At 34.7% G+C, this 23418-nt stretch overlaps 2 protein-coding genes across 2 annotated transcripts; both read right to left on the minus strand.

Moving 5' to 3' along the window:
* Window positions 1-2226: 2226 nt before the first annotated feature.
* On the minus strand, window positions 2227-15384 carry LOC117332213 (PE-PGRS family protein PE_PGRS47-like). The gene is made up of 6 exons (XM_033891096.1): window positions 15207-15384; window positions 6530-6534; window positions 5653-5780; window positions 3803-3867; window positions 2561-3259; window positions 2227-2240 (listed from the first exon to the last, which is right to left on the minus strand). The coding sequence occupies exons 1-6, from the start codon at window positions 15382-15384 to the stop codon at window positions 2227-2229; spliced, it is 1089 nt and encodes a 362-aa protein (XP_033746987.1).
* LOC117332812 (glycine-rich cell wall structural protein-like) lies at window positions 14789-16887 on the minus strand. The gene is made up of 4 exons (XM_033891858.1): window positions 16847-16887; window positions 16178-16242; window positions 15207-15858; window positions 14789-14882 (listed from the first exon to the last, which is right to left on the minus strand). Exons 2-3 carry the CDS (start codon window positions 16230-16232, stop codon window positions 15416-15418), a joined length of 498 nt encoding a protein of 165 aa, XP_033747749.1. The 5' UTR covers window positions 16233-16242; window positions 16847-16887; the 3' UTR covers window positions 14789-14882; window positions 15207-15415.
* Window positions 16888-23418: the final 6531 nt, after the last annotated feature.

Consider the following 23418-nt stretch of genomic DNA (forward strand, 5'->3'; position numbering starts at 1 on the left):
AAGGTCAAACCTGGGTTCAAGCAAGTTCTCAAAATGATAACTGGGATGGTGACAATATTAATATTAGGTATATCAACAAGCACCGAACACCTTTGACTTATATCACAAATGGAACTAAACTTTTCATAATAAAATTGTTCAACGTTCCGTTCCTCTCTACAACTAACCGAAAATGCTTCCAATAAATTGAGAAGGATGATAATCTATTACTAGTTATACGATATTGAATCCATCTGTTGAGAGTAAACCTTAGATTTGTCCATGGCGCACATGATTCCAAATTAATGGGTTTGATCCTTCTCGCATGCAATGTTGTTGGGGTTTGGGGTTTTTATTTTTTATGAATCATCATATAGTAAACCTTTGAAGTTTGATGAAATTAATGAGCGAGTCCTCCGTTTCAATCGCGTTCAAATTGGGTTGTTTTTTTATTCGTAAGTGCCTTTTGTGAGTTCTCGTTGTTATGAATTGAGCTGAAAATCAATCAACATATATTTACTGGAACTGCCCAATCAGAATTCCGCAGACTTCCTTATTATTATTTGAACCCTATGGACGGAGAAATAGGTGAAAACCATATTAATGTCTATGATGAATTCGACAGTATTTGTATTTTTAAGTTTTTTCAACAAAACGGACAATTATTCAAATTACATTCCTGTAATTCAGATGTGATTTTTATCATATTTCCCTACCTAAAGCATGTAATGAAACAGTCTCAACACGTGAGATGGCCGACATACACGACTCTAATCTCCATAGCTGATACATGCAATTCTTTAAACATTTTAAGGTAAAGTAATATCCTATTTCTCGTTATTAAACGAGTCCTGTAAGTAAGAGGCAATTGGCTTTTAAAAAAGGTTTCCAGAGATGCAGGGTAATAAAGACCATGGTCGGTCAAGTTTTATGGCCGATATCATGATATCATATGTCAATAATCAATATCCTCGAGCGATATGAAATCAGGCATGTGCGATGCGTGTTGATGTGTTTACCGGTTCCGTTGTCGCCACCCCAATTCTCAATTTGAGAATATGACAGTATCTTGAGTTGACCTCTATTTGTATGGCTGGTGTCGTCCTGACCTGTATTTGTATGGCTGGTGTCGTCGTGACCTAGATTTGTATGGCTGGTGTCGTCCTGACCTGTATTTGTATGGCTGGTGTCGTCGTGACCTAGATTTGTATGGCGGATGTCGTCCTGACCTGTATTTGTATGGCTGGTGTCGTCCTGACCTGTATTTGTATGGCTGATGTCATCCTGACCTGTATTTGTATGGCGGATGTCGTCCTGACCTGTATTTGTATGGCGGATGTCGTCCTGGCCTGTATTTGTATGGCTGGTGTCGTCCTGACCTGTATTTGTATGGTGGATGTCGTCCTGACCTGTATTTGTATGGCTGGTGTCGTCCTGACCTGTATCTGTATGGCGGATATCGTCCTGACCTGTATTTGTATGGCTGGTGTCGTCTGCCCATCACAGATTCGGTATAGAACTTTTTTTGAGTTTATTTGAATAAACGGAATATCGGTATCTTTTTAGTATACAATCATGAGTGGAGTTGGGATGCTGATATTAAACGTCAAGTTTTTACGGTCATACAATTCTGCGACGTAAAATGTGAAAAAATATAAGTAAGTTGTGACTGAATCCTTAAAACATTAAGCCTCATTTCGACAGAACATTCCCAGTTCTTTCCCTTATTCCTTGTGTACCTCTGATGATACCTAATGAACTAAATGATTTAGAGGTGAAATAACTAATGAACTAAATGATTTAGAGGTGAAATAACTAATGAACTAAATTATTTAGAGGTGAAATAACTAATGAACTAAATGATTTAGAGGTGAGATAACGAATGAACTAAATGATTTAGAGGTGAGATAACTAATGAACTAAATGATTTAGAGGTGAAATATCTAATGAACTAAATGATTTAGAGGTGAAATATCTAATGAACTAAATGATTTAGAGGTGAGATAACGAATTACTTTATCAATGGCTCTAAACTGTTTCATATACTAAAAACAAGAAAAGAATAGTCCTAATTTATTAATCGTTATTTTTCTTTGAAATATATATGTTTTGATATAATCTTAGTTAACACATGAACAAATAAAAACATAAAAACAAAAACTATAGTTGAATTTTTATATGAATTTATTTGGCTAGTTTGGATTAAACAACACATCATTAATTTTTCTCTGTTGTTTCTTCTCTTCCTTAGTACTTTGCTCCTAAAAAGAATAAATAATTATTATATTATATTTAGCTCAAAATATTGATGACTTGTTCTAATAATTTTCCATATTTGAATTATAATTGTGATTATTACAAAAAACAATCCAAAAATAACTTTCATTTACGACAAAATTCTAATATAAGAACATGGTTTCTATTACAAATTTTGAAAGTTTTGAGCGTATATAAGACCTTTAATTTATATTTTTATATCCAAATGCAATGCTTCCTTATATGTTCATCACTGCATCACTTCATTAACCTGCATTCCAGTAAATTTTCTCTCTATACAAACCTTATTTACACTTCAACTAACCTCCACTTCCACCAGAGCCTCCGCTTCCACCAGATCCACCGCCGCTCACTCCCCCTGATCCACCGCTCCCTCCACTACCCATTCCTCCTATTCCACCGTTCCCTTCAAATCCAGCAATTCCTCCTAAGCCTCCGCTGCTTCCGAATCCACCATTTCCGCCACCACTCAATCCTCCGAATCCACCCTTTCCTCCGAATCCACCACTTCCTCCAAAACCTCCACTTCCTCCGAATCCATCGCTTCCTCCAAATCCACCACTTCCGCTACCACTCATTCCTCCAAATCCACCACTTCCGCTACCACTCATTCCTCCTAATCCACCGCTTCCACCAAATCCTCCGCTTTCTCCAAAGCCACCGCTTCCTCCGAATCCACCACTTCCACCACCGCTCATTCCTCCAAATCCACCGCTTCCTCCAAAGCTTCCACCTTTACCGGCAGCACCACCACCGAATCCACCACTTCCACCGAATTCACCACTTCCTCCAAATCCACCACTTCCTGCGAATCCTCCACTACTGCCTCCACTCACACCACCAAATCCTCCTTTGCCTCCGAATCCACTACTTCCATCGAATCCTCCGCTTCCGCCAAATCCACTACTCCCTCCGAATCCTCCGGTTCCTCCACTTCCTCCACTTCCTCCAAATCTCCCACTACTTCCTCCTCCTATGCCTTCACTTCCTGTACCATACTTCCCTTAATGTTTTGAAATTTCACGGATTTAACTATTTATATCGTATAACATTATAGTTCCTATTTGAAACATTTTATAACTATTTATATTATAGAATATTATAATTCCTATTTGAGACATTTCTAGAAGAATCTCTTGAGTTGTTTATTAAGTTGTATATATAGTTTTTTGTGTTTGATATCTCACATTTATTTCATTTCATTGGGGTATCGCATTGAAAAGGGAAACAAATGTTCAAGGAATTCGGCCAATGTGAAAAAATTAATGAAGAGTATGATTATGTATATAAAATGTGATAAAAAAAAAAATTAAAAAATCAAAAAAAAAACAACAACAAAAAAACAAAAAAACAAAACAAAAAAAAACCCCAAATGATTCCCAATTGTGGTTTTGACACAATTCAATATGCAGAGATAAAATACCACAAGTTAGACCTGAATTCAATGAAACTAATACTACTACTTGATACACTTCATATACAATTAGAATGACAAATAGGAATATTGATGATTTTGTATATTTTTATCATTAAAGCTACAACCTACCTGCAGCGTTGACGCTGACTAGCAAGAGAGCGGTTAAACAGACGTAGGTATTCATGTCGCTGTATCTGATTGGATAAAAAAAAGGAACCATGAGAGAAAGTTCACACTATTGTTGCCATTTTTATAATCTTTGTAAAAGCCGTTTCATAAACTGTTGTAGCTTTTTAGCAAAATCTTAACATTTAGTTTTAAAGTAATAAATTGTCACATTGTTGTAAAGCAAACATCTCTAATCTGTATGATATACTATATGATACAATTGCATACAGAGATCACTTCTGTTAGATTGTAAAAATAGAGTCTATTGCTATAAAAAAACATCTTTATGATAACCTTCCCTTTAAACATTGAACAACATCGGACAACATACAGTTCTCCATAAATTGAAGACGATTCCCAACTTCAGGTAATTAACCATTGTCAATTATAAATATGTTTTCTCGTTCTAACAGGATTCAATAATTAAAACTGAAATAGACTGGATACGTTACCTGTAGCGTACTTCTGTCCTTAGGAACTGCAGTGGAGATAATGGCCTGTACACCAATTAGCAAGCCGACTATTTATGCAGACGGAATGGAAATGACGTCATAATTTCAGGAAGTTTAAGGCTAATTATGACTCCTATTTGTGGTCATTGGTTTGTTGTACAAAAGCCACATCTTTAGAGCGATATTGCGTAACATCATGTACCGGTGTAAGCGGTTTTCCGACAGCAATAGTGCTCGTGATTATTTTCTTTTAACTCCATAGCAAGGCTTTGTTGATTACAAATCAAAGGGATGCATACTGCATGAACTAATGTAATTGCTATATTGCAACGAAAAGTGCATGTTTAACAAAACAACTCCACCTGATCCTAGTTTGATGATTACTATGCAGTTTTGCTATTGCCATCATTCATGTTGCTAATAGAAAGAGATCGATGAATAAAATAGTTTCAACTCTGACGTAATTTACACTAACCATTTATTGAACTAAGGTATTTTCGTTAAGGTAAATAACGATTTCCTTTTCACTCACTTTCATTTTGTTTCAAACCATTTCAAGACAGAATATCCTTAAAACAGGGTATATTTTCAAGATATAATTTTTTACTGTGTAAAATATTTACAAGTAGCTAGATGTATGACCGTAAATTTGTCATAAGTCATAGCGTTTCAGATGTTTTAGGAGCATAACTGCCTTAACGATGAGAGATTATTATTTTACTATTGTATATTATTTCTATTTTAAAACTATTTGTATTAATCTTTGAAATACAACTCAAACTTATGTGGATTTCAGTGAACTGAAGGCATCAACAATGCATTCCGTTTAGCTTATTGCAAAGGAACAATCTAAATTACGAGGGCTGATTGATATGTTGTGAGCCTCATATTGAAGGATTTGAATTTTGCCGGACATATTGTATTATTTTTCAACATAATCCCATTCAGTTTCTATACACCTTTGCTAGCGGTGTTTAAGGGCCCCAATGCCACTTTTATAGTACTCCCTTTCTTGGCTGTTCAGAAAGTCATCCATTGCATGTATAATGTCCTCATCGGACTGAGAGGTTCCTGAAACAGTTGTTTTCAGTTTTCGAAATAGATGAAAGACTGATGGAGCGAGATCAGGTGGATGTTCAATCAATTTAAAGCCACAATCGTGAATGGCAGCATGGCAATGTCAGACTTGTGAACAGGAGCATTGTCCTGATGAATAACAAACCTTTAGTGAGCTTTCCGCGGCGCTTAAGTTTAATATTTTCCCGTAACTACCTCAGAAGTGAAGCATAGTATGTGCCATTGATTATTTGTCCATATCAGCAGAATACCATATGTATCCCAGAAAACCGAGGCCATTACCTGCCAGCTGATGGACAGTCTTTGCCTCCTTTGCGGGGGAGAGCCAGGGTGCTTCCACTGTTTCGTTTGTTGGTGTTGGACTTTGGGGTAAAATGATGGACCCATGTTTCCTCAATAGTGTCAAATCTCTGAAAAAAAGTTCAGATTAGCACGCGATAATATGCGCCTGGTGTGCTTCTGATCAACTGTTAGAAGTCTTGGTACCCATCTGGCCGAAAGCTTTCTCATTGCCAAATCCTTGGTCAGAATGGAATGTACTCTTTGCTGTGCAATGCCAGCTCTACTGGCTATATGTCTTTCTGTGACTCGTCTGTCAGTCATAATAATATCATGAACTTTATTGACCATTTCTGGGGTACAACATTGGCAGGCCTTCTAGGACGGGGGTCATCCTCAAGGCTCTGTCTGTCGAGCTTAAATTCCGTCACCCAACTTTTCACTCTATCATATGAAGGGGCTCTTTCCCTTGTGTTGCTACCATATCATTATGGATATCCTTAGATGTGAAACCTTTTTAAATACAAATATTGGATCACTGCTCTTTCACCGAATTTGTCAATTTTGCAAAAGCCGCTTGTCTTGTTTACTTTAGAGTGCTAACTCGTCAATATAAACTAACCAAATGAGACCAGTCTTTGGGTACACGGCCCTATATAGTCAGATAATAGTAGGACGTAAAAAGAACATTCTTGAGTACCTCCTTCAATACGAGGCTCACAATATATCAATCATCCCTGGTATTTACTTTACTAGCCGATTACGGAAGTGGATCTGGAAACGGATATGGTAATGGCGGCGCAAATGAATATGGAAACGGCTATGGCACCGAAATTGGTGGATTAGGTTTTGGAAGTAAGTAAAACTTCTATCGTATTACCTTAACTGTGAAATAAAATAGGACTTATAGGTGTCATTGAGTCACACCATCAACTGACTTTTGTGTGGGAGGAAAGTATCATTTGTCATCAGACAAAATATTTTGCATTATATAAAGATAATAATCATATATTTTTCATTTCGAATATATTTTATTTCAGGATATAGAAGAGCAGGTAAGAAATTAATATTCATTTTTATATCTGCCATAAACATTTATTAAATTGAAAGAGATATCTCCAAATGTATTATTATCAAAACACTATATCAATTTGTATCAGATTTACAAGTGATATGTTAATATTATATCAGAGCCATCACTTATAGAGGATAAGTATGATCGAATAACTTTGGGCATCGTGGTTAACCAATGGAACTGACGCTCAAGGACAGAAACTGTTTGACGATTGGTACACTTTTCGTCGTTTCCCGAAAAGTAAAATATTCGGTAATTTTGACCAATCCAAAGACCGTTTTATTTGAGGTTTCGGTTCGACTATATACAGTTATGGGGGCCTCCATAAATAACCTTCCAAACTGTTTCAAATAAACAATTTTAATTAAAGACTCATTATGTGTATTTTTTAGTTATTCATTGACCGTTTGTAGCACTTATATTGCATGTTTTGGTTGCGGTTCCCTTAACGGGGATCCCAAAAATATGTCTCACACAAAAGAGTTCCGAAGTTAATATGTGTTATGCTATTTGACAGATTGCTATTTTCAGAGCCGAACGAGATTATCTGTACCAAAAGTACCACGGTCTCTGTCTGTGAGCGTCAGGATCATGGGTTACCGACGATGATCTTAAGGATTCAAAGATCAAATATTGTTTATTTGACCTGATGTTTCTATTTTCAGATGTCGATATTGCGTTTATGACGTGAGGTCACAATAAATGCTAAACGGTACATTTTCTGGTATCAAGATCAACATAATGTAATTCCATCCTTTTGCAATGATGGTTTCGGTTCGACTATATACAGTTATGGGGGCCTCCATAAATAACCTTCCAAACTGTTTCAAATAAACAATTTTAATTAAAGATTCATTATGTGTATTTTTTAGTTATTCATTGACCGTTTGTAGCACTTATATTGCATGTTTTGGTTGCGGTTCCCTTAACGGGGATCCCAAAAATATGTTTCACACAAAAGAGTTCCGAAGTTAATATGTGTTGTGCTATTTGACAGATTGCTATTTTCAGAGCCGAACGAGATTATCTGTACCAAAAGTACCACGGTCTCTGTCTGTGAGCGTCAGGATCATGGGTTACCGACGATGATCTTCAGGATTCAAAGATCAAATATTGTTTATTTGACCTGATGTTTCTATTTTCAGATGTCGATATTGCGTTTATGACGTGAGGTCACAATAAATGCTAAACGGTACATTTCCTGGTATCAAGATCAACATAATGTAATTCCATCCTTTTGCAATGATGTTATACCGACCTGGTCGAGTCAAAACTATTGACCTCTCCAAAAGTCCATTATTGATAAAATTAATATTACAAATTATTAATAAACTATTAATATTTACATTACAAACTCACAGATAATAAATTGCTTCCGTGTCATTGAAGAATACAAAAAATGTGTGTGAGCTAGTTTTCGGTTCTAATACTTTTTTATCTAGCGAAATTCTTTCTTTGATAAAGCAATGGACGAAATCTGAATAAATACAACCAACAAAACTAAGAAGTGATATGCATGAAGTTACTGTTTTCTATTTATAGTAATATTGCCTTTAACAGCGAACTTGACCATCAGTCCACATAAGTTATCCCGGCAAGCAGGCACACTGTAGAACTTGATTCATTTGAATAAACTTAGTAATCCTTCGCCACAGCATAATATAGCCCCTTTTTCAGTATTCTTGGCCTCCGGATTCATGTCTAGCCTCTGTGGCCGATAATGAAGTTTACAGGGATGTTTATTTAGACTTTTACCCTTTCTTGCCCCTCCCTTCCACAACAGAGTAGTTATGTCATTTATTGTAAACTGTCAAAATAAGCAAAAGATGTATAGGAAAGAAAACAAAGGGACACAACCCTTTCCAGTTACCGAAAATCAAGCCCTGAATTTAGCATGTGATTATCTGTCATCTGAGAATGTATTCCTAAACCACACTCAAAAACTTATGATATCTAGTTAGTGTCTACATTTCGTTGTTGGGCGAGATGGATCTCTGGCTACTCATTAAGTCTCATTAAGGGTCTTTGATCATCATCAATTAGTATTTGTAGATTTCTTCTTCAATGTTAATGTGAGTGTATAATACAATAGTTCTTATTAAAGTTTAAATGTTTAAATTTGAATTGATCCAAGATATACCACTCATAAACAGTATTCTAACAAGATGATTATATAATTGTTTATTAAGCAAGGTCATGACATCAGAAAAGACAATGCATTTATTTTCACTAAAACATGTCAACACATGATATGTGTTTATATAATCTGTCATAACTGACTGTGAAAAACACATCCATGTGTGTTTCCATTTTGTTGTTGTCATTTCCTGTCCAGTGTGCAGCATCTCACTAACCTAGGTTTTATTTTTAGATCTAACATTTTCATGACTTAGTCTTACAATAGGCCAAATAGAATAAAAAATGTTTCTTCTTAACCAACTGACTCTTAGAAAATTCTTCCCGTTATTTTTTCTTCAAAATCCACTTTTAGTTTTTTCCTGAAATGCAGACATTTGTTAAAACATTTGTATTGTGCAGTCCGTTCCCGTTAAAACGACAACTCCGGTTATTAGTGTGTATAGCGACTATATCTATATATCTCCAGGTATTCCATCCATTAGTTGTGTGTTGCAAAGAACAGTTTCGATAGATAACTATTACTATTATACTTTTACATGATTCTATATCATCTTCGTGTGTTCGTCATGCCGGATTGTTTAAAAAATAATCATACTTTCAACCCTCTTTTCTCTTTACCTGTTAAAAGAAACACACTCTTTTCATTTTGTTTGGCTTTATTCTCTAAGGAAGTATCCAATGAAATTGTGTATAACAAATGGGTTGACACTTGACCATGGGTTCGAAATTCGGGGCAAATCTCTGGGAGTGTAAATAGTTATGACAGCGCCGAGTACTGAGTTGATTTGTCCAACATGTATATTTTTGTCGAAAAAAAGATAATTGGGGAAATTTTCTCTATATTTAGATCAATCGGTAGATATTAAGGTGACTGCATTCTTGATGTTAACCACAACCAAGGGAAAGAGGGTTGCCAGTACTGGAATAATCTAAAAAGGTTTAAAAGTTTAGATAGATAGAAGTTCCCCAACGAATTGAGATTGTTTATCATTTTTATCCAACTCGAGTAAGTGAATTATCTAATTTTGAAAAGACACTAGCTTTAGCGAGTGTCCTTTCAAAATTAGTAAATTAACTAACGAGAGTTTAATTACAAATGTAGGCTTGTCAAGTTCGAATTCTCCAAACATAGCAACTGAACCAAATCACTACGCGATAAAATGTAGTTCGTTATGAACTGAACGAAAGCTTATCATCTATTTTAGATGCACGATTCATATCTTCTGTACTATATTTGTAAATGATATAATGTTACAAAACGAAATATTAGTTTGACAATCCATGTGTCTATGTGATTTATTAATGTGTAACTTGTTTAAATGACTCAGCTCAAATATATTCGAAGTCGACACCGTCATCGCGAAGTTGAACGTCACGGCTGCCTATTAGACTTATCATTGTCAGATTCAATTATCGGTCCTTTCCTGGATTGCGTAGGTATGCTATTACTGGTTAATGTAATGTTAAATGTTCATTCTGAGATTTATTCATTCAAGACACCATGCATTTCAACAAATCTTTCGGCAACCGCACTGGAGTGCTGAGCAATATATGTATTTCACGTGTGTCAGTGTGTTTATAGCTTTGGTTCGCTATAATCAATGCAATAGGTTCCGTGCGTCGTTTATTTTACCATCATCAGCTTTAACTTCGTACGACTCCAACCCCAGATTAATTTCCATGAGGACACCCTTCTCACGCAGTTATGCTAATGTTGACCACCGGCAAATCCACAAAACCTGTCAATGTTGATTTTTGAAGACAGACGACAGAAAAAGAATAAGTGAGGGTAATAAAAATAGTCTGTGGTCAAAGGCCAGAGGTTAGCCAATCAGATTTGTTGGGGGTCACAAATGACCACTCGGAGGCTTAGAAAGTGGTTACACACCGCGGTGTGTAAATAAAAATAATAGCACACTGCTACGAATTTTATCACGTGCCATAGCAGTTGTGAAGCAGTCGTAGTTATGGGATAATAAAACGTTACACCTTAGTGTGGTATTTTCTCAATACAGGACAAAAAGTGTTATCGACGACAACCATCTGTGCTCACTGTCTAATGATATACACGTAAGTATTGTCAGTCGGGATAGTCAAATTCTAGACCAGTCAATTTTAAAAATGAACACTGCACATGGCAATCATACAGATACGCATTTAGATGTACTATGGATAAGAAGATGAAGTATTCATATGACCACGTGCGTGTACTTTAGAGCGAAAGTAAGTCTAGCCCAACAAGGTGCAAACAAATACTTCCATTTTCGCAATAACTGTTCGTATTACTAGAAACGATAAAGGTATTAATTAAATGTTGTATATTAGCACATAAGTGTCTCAACAAATACGAAAATAATCCGGTAATGTTCGATAATCATGTTTCTGTCGTGAACAGGTGAAAGTTATTTCCGAGTCACGTTTTGATAGCGTGCGCTTCTGGTTACGTAATCATTTGTCATTTCCTGTGAGTATATTGGGAAATCTCTAAATATAATTATTTGTATTATTAATGAGTAAAACAAATTTAAAGCTTCGTTGTAAATAATTGCTGTGATTCGTAAACCTTAAGCACAACTATTTGAAATATTTGAAAATTTATTTTTCGTCTCCCGTGTGGTCAAGATGTATCTAGATCAGTCGTTGTTGATTTGCTACTTAGCTACGGTCAATGACATAAAAATGCGGATTATTATAGAAATACTCATTTAATTCATTAAAAACACTTGAAAACATGGATGGGAAAATGAATTCTGCTTCAGCGACGACATCCGCCCTGTAAAATTATGCCAAATCCTGGTTAATTCAAGTCCCTCTAAAGGAGGAGAGGGACGGTAATACGGGAACACCAGGCATATTAACGAGAATCGAGCATGTCAAACGTCAAAAAGAAATATTCCGATCATGATGTCAACCACGATCTTCATCAACCTGCAGCTCTCAATACCCTGTGTTAGTTGTATTTTTTTCCGTCGACATTTTATAACAGGGATGTCAAAGAATGTACATTTCCAATATTACATAATGGTGTTGCTGAAACCAAACCGATTACATATTTAACATGATAAATATGTCGCTATTCATCTTGTATCATATTTATTTGAATTTCCTTGAAAAACAACTCGCCAAAACAAAACTAAATATATTGAGATATCGCCTTCTACATGTAAATATTTGTTTTGGTTAAGATGAAACACTGGACTATAGGAGAGTTTTAGGTTCATATAATTCAACCACTGTAATGCACAACGTATTTTTTATGAAGAAATATTTCACAAATCTAACGACAAGGTAATTATACGGAATTCAATTCAACAACAAGGAGAGTCACATGTCAAATATATACACGAGTAAAAAACTGGAAAACTGATAAACTAGATGCATACCTATCGTTGACTACGGAAAAATAAAATTGTTTCAGTTGATCGATATTGTAAATGCGATTTTCAATTGGTATTGGTGTGATTTAAATAAGATAAAAGCAGTTAACGTTTGTCATATAGTCATATAAATCGTGATATTGGGAATATACCATTGAATATCAAATCATTTGGGAAATGTAAACACCGTTGGTAGGGAAATCAGGGATGTTACTAAATCAACAATTGGGGAATCGAAATTAATCTCATTATACTTGGTTGTAACCTTACCTACCGGTAACGTTGTAAATAAAGATGTAGGAAAGCTGCTTATGTGGATGAGTCTGTAGTGGCCGTAATTTCAAGTTCTATGGGGTATACAGTATATGATATCAACATAGGTAATACAGTTTTGTGTTTTCTAAATAAGACACGTCGTCAATACATCGATACTTAAGTGGAAGTGAAGGACTTTGTGAGGGCTAGGTTTCCTGTTCTGATGAACTCTTAACGATATTAACCTCATATGAAAACGAAACGTCAGTCAAAAAAGAGACACACTTATTTCCAAGGGTATGCCAATAGACTGTATTTGTCACCAAACTCAAAAAAGATATACATATACAAGCATGTTCACTCTCAACAGATGGATTCACTATGGTACACTATGGTACACATAATATTGAAATGTCATGCTTATCGCATTGCTGAAAGTCTTTATTATGGTGAACGCAAGCAGAATGGTCTCATTTGGAAATATTCTATTTCTTTGTGCGATTAAAAGTCAGACGTATTTGATGCCTGTTTACATAGCTAATGGTTAGTTTGTCACCACCGTAGTTCTCATTTTGAGAATTGGTTTAACCCGGATTTAACTTAAATTTGTGGAATGAGTGTCGTCGTTCAATCAGAAGACGTTGTCTCTCCTGGAACACCTTGTCTTATTCTTATTTTTATTTTTTAAGTATTTCTATTTGAAACTTTATTTTTTGTTCACATTTTGCCTTTGTTTTATCGGTTTTTGAATCACAGTTTCGTTTTTGTGTCGATATTCTGTGAAGTGGTACTTATATATAGATACATTTTGTTGATGCTTGTGTAATATTAAACAAGTCTTGATTATATCTGAAGTAGGATACATATAACAGAATCTCTAGAATTGTGATGTTTTACTGCAGTTTGGTGTTGAAAATTCTTTTGTTGCAATTTTCTCTATATTTTTGTATTTAGTATTACTTTACTTCTATTATATTTCTTTATTTTCCTAGCTTACACTAATTCACATTGTTTATAATTTTCGTAATATTAATTATTAATAATTAATATTATTAATAATTCCATTTTAAACCAATACTTGATTTAAAACATTTAAAAGAATTTATGTGAGGGTTGAGGGCACTTTAAAATTGAGTATAATTTAACCTCTCTACAGGGAACAACCAACCAATTGAAAAAATATATTTTTGAAACAGCCCCTGTGTATAGAAAGTTGAGCCAAGGATAAAATGTCTGGCAGCCACTGATTGGCCAGTATGTTATGAAGTGAGAAAATAGATATGTAGCCTGATCGGTAACTATCAATAAGAAATGTTGATATAAATTGTTGATATAAGTCCGATTGGTTTTTTTCCCAAAAGTTCACGTAATAATAGTAAACAGGTAAACATTTAAGATTTTTGAGTCTCTACAAGCAGTGAGAAAAGTGTGCCTGGTATATCTCGCTGTACGTAGTAAGGGGTGAATCAATGTAAATATTTTGTTAAGAGCTCGTTGGAGAGTGAACTAAGAAGGCATATTGTATGCCATTGAATGTCGATCATGACAGACTATTCATCGCTAATCCTATGTAAGAGTAGAGATTCACTTTTCTGTCTGCTATTTAATCACAATGAAGACACTTAAATCTGCTTTCGCTATTGTATTTGCAAAATTCCTTTCAATCTTTTTCTGTACTTTTCCTCTCTTGATGGTTTCTTGGCGATCGCCAGAATATGACCATGTTTGTAATAAGAACATACCCACAAAGTGGACAAAAAATACATACTGTTTGTCCCTTTGTCCATCCTTCTATCAGTTAGATGTTTGTCCATCAAAGATTCGTTTAGCACGTTTGTTGAGTTTGCCATATACTTAGCAGTAGACTTGGGAGGGTGATATGTCATACTGAATTTCTATTCGGTCATACAATGTTGTGTAGTAAAATGTGGAAAAGATCAAAATTGTCATATTTTTAACTTAATCATTAAAACGTTTAGCGCAATTTCCGACAGGAAGTTCTCTGGTACTTTCTCTTTTAGCTTGGGTACCACTAATGAGACCTCAATAACTAATCATTAAGTGGGGAGATAATCGTGCACTTCACTTCTCTAAACTGTTTCTTACACTAGACATAGTTATCGTCTATAAATCAGTTTCTTCATTTTACGATTGGTTTTACAAAGACTTATAAAAATATACGAAACTAATATATCACACAAAACAAGACTGATCTACTACTTGAAGTGGTTACAAAGCAAGCCTTAAAGATGTGTTTGTTGGTGAATTTGCTTAACATTAAAACAAAAACTCCTTTGAATTTTTATGTGAATTTATTTGGCTAGTTTTATAATTAAAAATGCATCATCAATTTTCTTGTTGTTTCTTCTCTTCTTAGTATTTGGCTCCTTAAAAGAATGTGCATAAAATCGTTATTATGTTATATTTAGTCTACAAGCAATTGATTGATGGCTCGTATTAATGATTTGTTTTCATAATTGAATTATAATTGCGGTTATTTTAAAATGAAACATTATTTACAACGTCACTGTAATATGAAGACGTATTAAGAATATCGAATTTTTGCGCATTATATAAAATTTGAAATTTATATTTAAAAAAAAAGTACATCCAAAGGCAATAGAAGGCGAAATGTTGATCACTGCATCAATTGATTAACCTGTGTGAAAGTATTTTGTCTTTTTGTGAAGACCTTGATTAACTTTACTCACCTCCACTTCCACCAAAACCGCCGCTACCTCCAGATCCACTGCCGCTCACTCCTCCAAATCCACCACTTCCTCCACTACCCATTCCTCCAAATCCTCCACTTCCTCCGCTTCCTCCGAATCCACCACTTCCTCCAAAGCCTCCGCTGCTTCCAAATCCACCACTTCCGCCACCGCTCATTCCTCCGAATCCACCTTTTCCTCCAAATCCACTACTTTCCTCCAAAGCCTCCGCTTCCTCCAAATCCACCACTTCCGCCACCGTTCATTCCTCCGAATCCACCTTTTCCTCCTAACCCTCCTCCACTCATACCCCCGAATCCTCCGCTACCGCCAAATCCACCGCCGCTCATTCCTCCAAATCCACCGCTTCCTCCAAAGCTCCCACCTTTACCGGCAGAACCACCTCCGAATCCACCACTTCCTCCGAATCCTCCACTACTGCCTCCACTCACACCACCAAATCTGCCTTTGCCTCCGGATCCAGCACTTCCACCGAAACCCCCGCTTCCGCCGAATCCACTACTTCCTCCGAATCCTCCACTTCCTCCGAATCCACCACTACCACCGAATCCTCCGCTTCCTCCGCTTCCTCCACTTACTCCAAATCCTCCACTTCCTCCTCCCATGCCTCCATTTCCTGCACCGTACTTCCCTAAACGTTATGAATTATTGGTTATATAACTATGTATACTATATGATATTATATTGCCTATTTGAAGATAGGGAATCTCTCCCTTTTTTAAAGTTGTAGACATAATGTTCACAAAAGGCTATATATGAAAGTATAGTAGGATATATGTATATAAAATGTAATAAAAATATTAATATCACCTGATAACGGCAAAGATTATTTTCGACTGAAGCACTCATAATTGTCTTCAGTGAAACTTATACTCCTTATAACGTGTTGATACACTTGATATGCAATTAAAAGGACCAGTACAAATAGGAAAATTACAACTACAACCTACCTGCAGCGTTGACGCTGACTAGCAAGAGAGCGGCTAAACAAACGTAGGTATTCATGTCGCTGTATCTGATTGGATGAAAAGGAACAATGTAGTATACACACCTAATTCTCTCGATCAAGAAAGGGATTGAAAATGACACGGAGAAGTTTAAAAGGGAAAAGACTTATAAATTATGAACAAAGATAAGGAGAGATACTTTCTCAATAATTCAATCAATAGTTTGAATAGTAAATATGAGTAAATAGTAAAAGGCTTTTAACGGAAATATTTCACTCTAATACGATCTAATAGTTTAATCTAAGATAGTGAAATTAGGATTAATACGGAATGTTAAATTTCAAAATAAGATCACATCTTGTGCTGTAGATGTGTTTGAATGCGGTATATCTATGAAAGGGAACTTTTAAATCAGTAACTGTGAACGCACTTAATTTGACGAACTCAAGTTCAAAGCCAAATTAGAACAGATAAACAGAATAATGAATAAGCGCACCAACAATGATTGCCATAGAAACCAATGTAGTTAAAATATAACTATAACTTAGCGGATAATTTCCAGCGCGAAAGACGCGAAGGATTATTAATAAAATGTGTACATTTACAGTACTTTTATAGCATACTTGCTGCTTCAATTAATAAATATATAAATATATAGACTGGATACTTTACCTGTAGCTTACGTCTGTCCTTAGGAACTGCAGTGGAGATAATGGCCTGTACACCAATTAGCAAGCCGACTATTTATGCAGACGGAATGGAAATGACGTCATAATTTCAGGAAGTTTGAGGCTAATTATGACTCCTATTTGTGGTCATGGGTTTGTTGTACAAAAGCCACATCTTTAGGGCGATATTGCGTAACATCATGTACCGTTGTAAGCGGTTTTCCGACAGCAATAGTGCTCGTGATTATTTTCTTTTAACTCTATAGCAGGCTTTGTTGATTACAAATCAAAGGGATGCATACTGCATGAACTGGTGTTAATTGATATATTGCAACGAAAAGTGCATGTTTAACAAAATCACTTCAACTGATTCTAGTTTGATGATTACTATGCAGTTTTGCTATTGCCGTTATTCATGTTGCTGATAAAAGAGATCGATGAATTAAATATGTTCAAATCTGACGTAATTTACAATAATCATTTAGTTATCTTAGGTGTCTTTTTTCGTAAAGGAAACTAAGTAATCAGTAACAACACACTTTGATTTTGTTTCAAATCATTACAAAACAGAATATACTTAATACTTGTAAATATTTTCAAAATGAACGTTATTGTTACTGTTGACAATATTTACAAGTAGCTATCAGAAATTTGATTTTGACAAAATATCATGAAAAATAATTTTCGGTCATTTCACTTTATATTATAGCATTTTGTACTCCCATCTGGACTCGACAATGAACATCTACGACAGTATGTGTCTGGCTTCGCGCCTGTTTGCGGCCGTGAGCGCTGCGAGTTAAACTGAAACAAAATATTATTAATGTACTTATACGTAATCTAAGTTTATATCATCATTATTATCAAAACATTACATAATTTTTTTTCATAATTGCATGTCAGAATGATCGCTTATAGATGTAAAATATTAAAGAATATTTGGGCATCTTGCACTTATGACGTCATAACTACTTTGACGTCACAATAAATGTCAATATGTACATTTCCTGTTAACAAGATCAACATTATGTAATTCCACCATGTTGCAAACAACTTTCATATCAAATATGAAGAACAAGGACCAAAGATTAGGCAATATGATATTATACAAATCTGGTCGAATTTAAGATATTGACCTCAACAAGGGTCCATAATTGATAAATATTACTAATGGTAATTGTATTGTTAATGTTTATATTACAAGCTAACCGGTAATAAGTATATACAATTTGCGGCCATATCTATCCCCAGTGTTCATTGAAAAACAAAACAAAACAAAATAAAAACAAAAAAAAGAAAGAAAATCTGTATGAGCTAGCTTTGGGTTCTAATACTTTTTTTTTATCTATCTTTCCAGATAAAGCAATGAACGAAATCTGAATGCATCGACCCTAAAAAACTAAGCTTAGTCCAGTCAAGTAATGTTCCCCTCTTCCAAAACACACATGAGTTATGTCATCTATTGTAAACTTTGACAATAAGAATAAGATGTATAAGAAAGAAAACAAAGGGACACAACTCTTCCAGTTACCGAAGTTAAAGCCTTGAATTTAGCGTGTAAGTATCTGTTATTTGAGAATGTGTTCCTAAACCAAACTCAAAAAAACTGTATGATAGCTTTACAGTGTTTAACTTTCGGTGTTGGGTCCAGAGGAAAATATGGCTACTCATTAAGGCTCATCAATGGTATTTGACCTATAAGAAGTTGAGGTTGCCATATCTAATAATTATTATTAATCAGTATTTGGGGATTTCTACACTAACGTTTATATTAATGTTTAATAAAAATGTTCTTTTAAGTAAACATCAATGTTTTTTTTTACAGTTATATCAATTACATGATTGGGAAATGAAGGAAATGTTTACACTTGAATTGATCAGGGAGATATCACATTTCTAAAACACAGTATTCTAAAAAAGATGATTATACGATCATCTTTTTCTCGTATCATTGTTTATCAAGCAGGTTCATGACATGACAAAAGTCCATGTATCGTCACAAAAACATGTCAGCAAATAATATGATGTGTAGGGGCAATTGTGTTGAAAGCTTAGTTCCTGCGTTGTAGTCAAGTTGTCAAGAATCAGATTCTAGAGGGTTTCAATCTTTTTGCTATATGTAACCCTATCACGTATTCTTATGTTGCTTTCTGAGTGTGTTTTTTTTCATTATATACCTAGGATGTATGTCGGGTGGAGATTAATAGAATCTTTCACCCCTTTTGGGGCGAGATATGGGGATATCAACCCTCGGAGGGAGATTGTTAAATTCCCAAACACGAGGCTTGCCGAGATCCCCCTTTCTCATCCCAACAAGCGCTGAATGATTATTTTTCTCTTACCCTGTTTTCCAATCGAAGTGTGAACCAAATCCAAACGTATGTAAACAACAACACGTGGACGGCAGACGCATTACACCTTACGATGTTGATTTCATACAAAATATAGTTCCGATTAGCTTGTCAAAAAGAACACCAAACACTCAGTTAACTCTGATAATCAATATTTATTTTTATTTCTCTTGTGAATAATATTGATATTTAGCATTCAAACGTTCCGGGTCAGGTCATAGTGACGTCACCCTATCGAGAACAAGAGCACGTTCAAAGAGCACGTGTATCGTAGCTTGTCTTTTCCTTAGGGTGAGATAAGAAAATACCACCCCGGTAAAACTGCGGATATCCCTGTCCAGGGTGAGACGAAACCTTATTCCTACTCAGGTAAGCTTGTTATGCTTTATTGATAAACATATTTTTGTTTGGTTTTGTTTATCTTTGTGAAATCTTTACAGTTCATATACCTAAACTCTAAATGCCCTTTTCCTTTTTTTGTTAAGTGACTCTATTAACTCTGACTGTCCTAGCGTTCATCTTTTCTTATACATTTATTTGTGTATTTTCTGCATATCTGTAATGCCCCCAGAACAGTAATTATTATTTGTTTGATTTCATTCTTGTTTAGATTTTAAGTTTCTGGGATTTTAGGCCGGCATTTTGCTCATCTCTCTGGCAAACTTCCGGTTTATACGTTTTACGTTCTGTTCTTTCTCTTTGTATAATAGGCCTTGAGTGTTGGCTATGCCGTAGGGGTTTGTTGCGGATGATGTGCTATCTATGATCGACCAATCGTATATGTTATGTCATTTGTCACAAATCCTTATGGTTGAGCTGTTTGGACTTCTAGACGTGTGTTGTTTACTAATGACATAACGATTCAAAGAAAATACATTTTGTCTTATTTTAAGAATCAGTCTTATAACATTTTTTGTCTTAAGGACATGCATTTCACTGAAGATATATAAAATCTTACCAGAAGCTAATAGGGATATTCATGTTTTTTCAACTCATATAAATCTAATACAAGCGGGGTAGCTGAATATATTAACACACCTTTCACTAAGTAAGGAGAGATAAATACTGGTAATTTTTTGGTTCTAGATATTGAAGGATTAAGAATGACTCTAATTGATATCTATGGTCCAAATTAGGATTGTTCTGATTTCTGTAATGTCATTTCTGAGCGTATTGATGCATTTGAAAATAGTTGTGTTGTGATATGTGGAGATTTTAATTTAGTCCTGAATCTAGAGATTGATTATGACCACAATTATAGAAATATAAATACTCCTAAAGCCAGAGAAAAGGTTCGTGAAATTGTTGAGTATTATGGTCTTGTTAATATATTCCGAAAACGACATGAGGACAGTCGAAGGTATACATGGAGAAAGAGCAACCTAATTAGACAATCTAGACTAGATTTATTTCTTAATCTCAGAAGATATGCTTTCTTATATTAAAACAATCTGCAATAGACCCATGTTATAAATCTAATCACTCCTGTCCCAAAATTCAGATAAAATTTAATAGGTTCATCAGAGGGAAAGGGACTATGGAATTTAAACAATTCTTTGTAACATGATATTGAATAAATAAATATGATATAAATTCTTATAAATGAAGTTAAGTCTCAGTATTGTTTGCCAGTTTATAATTAGATTGCACCTCTACAATTTCAGACACATACCTACTATTGACTTTTGATGGAAATAAGGGGGAAATTATCTAGTATTCTAGTTTTGGTAAAAAAAAAAAAAAATCTCCGGAAAGAGAGTATGAAGAAATTTATACAAGAACTAGAAGACAGAGATAACTCTAATTTAGGGATTAAGAGGATAAGAAAAGGGAACTTAAAGCAATAAGATTACACAAAGTAAAAGGGAATATTGTTACATGAAAGAGCAAAGTGGATAGAGGATGGGGTCTAGAAAATAGAAACCATACCTCAAAATAATTCCTAGGTTACAGAAAGAAAATGTAATAATGTCTGACCATCATGAAATTTTAAATGAAGTTAACGATTTTTATGAAAAATTGCATGATGACTCAGATGATATAGCAGATATTGATTTAACTGATTATTTATCCCAATGTAATGTTACAAAATTACATGTAGATGTTACTGAATCAGAAAAGTTAGAATGTATTATTACGTTGGAGGAAGCAGGGAAACATTTAGATAAAACGACAAATAATAAAAGTCCAGGTTTAGACGGTTTTAGAGCAGATTAAAAAAAAAGTTTTTGGATCTTTAAATTTTAGTTATTACAAAAATGAACTCTGTATCACACAACAACAGGGCATTATTTCATCCATGCCAATATATCAAAAATTGTGTATAAAATAGCTGCTGGCATTAAAGCAAGAAGGTTAAAAAACAATTTATAATGATCAAACAGGATTTGAAGAGAGTGTTACATAGTGAAAACACTAGGCTCATTTACAATGTTATATTTACATTCTTGAAAGCATTGGCGAAAATTGTATTCATTTTTCATAACAACATTAGCCTCATCCCAGTGTGTAGTAATATTTGAGACCGCGTTACCACGGGTAGTATTCTCCGCCGTCTGATTTTTCTTCTCCTCGTGTTCGTTTAAATAAACATGATCCATCCATGTAATTTTTACCAACGAAAACTGTTGTTACAGTCTCCTTAATGTTAGAAACATAAAAATCACTCAGAATAAATGTTGTAGATGGAACTGCATTTTGTATGTGTTGTTGTTATGACGTTTGCTAAGACCATGTGATTTTTTGTTAATTATTGGGTGTTTTTCTACTTATTTTGTTTTGTAGAATATCTGTTTAGCTAGAACAATTGCCGATGATTTATTCTCAATGCTGCTAATCTATAATTCTTCAATGTAGGTATCTTCCACTGAACTGTCTGTCTTTGTCTCTGTGCCTGTGTCGATGATTGTGTTTTGTCTGGCGTTTGCGTCTTTGTGTTTATCTAGTCTGTTTTGCCTTTGTTTCAATTTTTCTCCTTGTAACATTCGTATTTACCTTACAGTCTCTCTTTCTTTTATAACAAAAACTACCCATGACCAGAATTTTAAATTTTTCAAGATATCTGATATTAAAGTCCAATAAAGAGTATGGTGTATGCCTAATATGAATGATCTTCTAATATAAATGGCTATTACAGATTATAGTGTGATTAAAATGTTGGATACGCATGTTTCCATACAGATGTATCGTGTGAAAGGTCTTAGATGATGTACAAAATGTTCAATAACCATGATCTGTACAGTTTTAGGCTATGTCTGAATTACTGGATATGAATGATTCTATACAGATTACGTTGTGTATAAAATATCTTATATAAAGGGACGTTTGGGTAGTTCTGTATATGAAGTATTCAATATGACTTTTTCGCTGTAGATGTATAGTATCAATGAAATATCTAATATTGGGGTATGTTGTATATGGAATGTAAAAGATGAATGTTTAATTCAGTTGTATGGTGTCTGAAATATTCAATATGAATATGAAGATATGCTGTATATGGAATGATGAAAATGATTGCTTAATATAAAGATGTATATTGTGCATGAAATATTTGATATGAAGATAATCATAGACAATACAATCGGGTAATTTGTGTAAAATTGACTTAATTTTACATATTCTGAATGTGTTTATACAGCCTGTCTTAACTGACTGAGATAAGCACATTCACGCATCACTGTTAATGTGATTATTTACATTATATAAACACATTAACTTCGACACTATTTCCCCGTGTCTTTATTCTCCTGTTAACAGTCGTGTACATGCGCAATGAACATTTAAAATGAAAATGAAAGTACACATTGCCCTCTGTATAACGACGACCCTTTCATGTCTCTCGCATATTTAGGTAGGTCAAGTGACTCGTAAATGCAGCAACATAAACACCGTTATCGATGTTTGCCAGGTGTAGCCTCTAAATCCCTTTTTCAACAAGGCATCGGAAATCAATGGAAAGTTTATATCAATATTCATCTGAAAAGTCATATGCATCTGATTGATTTCAACGATTCTCATCAAAAACGTTGATTTATTGTCGGGGAAAGGACCAACTACGGCGTTTTTGGCTTTATAATCGAACATTCCACCCTTTTTATCACGGAGTTCATTCAGATGCACAGCAAAATCTACATAAATGGGTTAATTTCCTATCCAAAAGGTCTCATTTCATTTTTAAAAAAACTTGATACAAGGTTGCACTTTTTGCAAAAGTACGATCGATATT

This window comes from Pecten maximus, chromosome 8, assembly GCF_902652985.1.
Source record: "Pecten maximus chromosome 8, xPecMax1.1, whole genome shotgun sequence".
Lineage (NCBI taxonomy): Eukaryota > Metazoa > Mollusca > Bivalvia > Pectinida > Pectinidae > Pecten > Pecten maximus.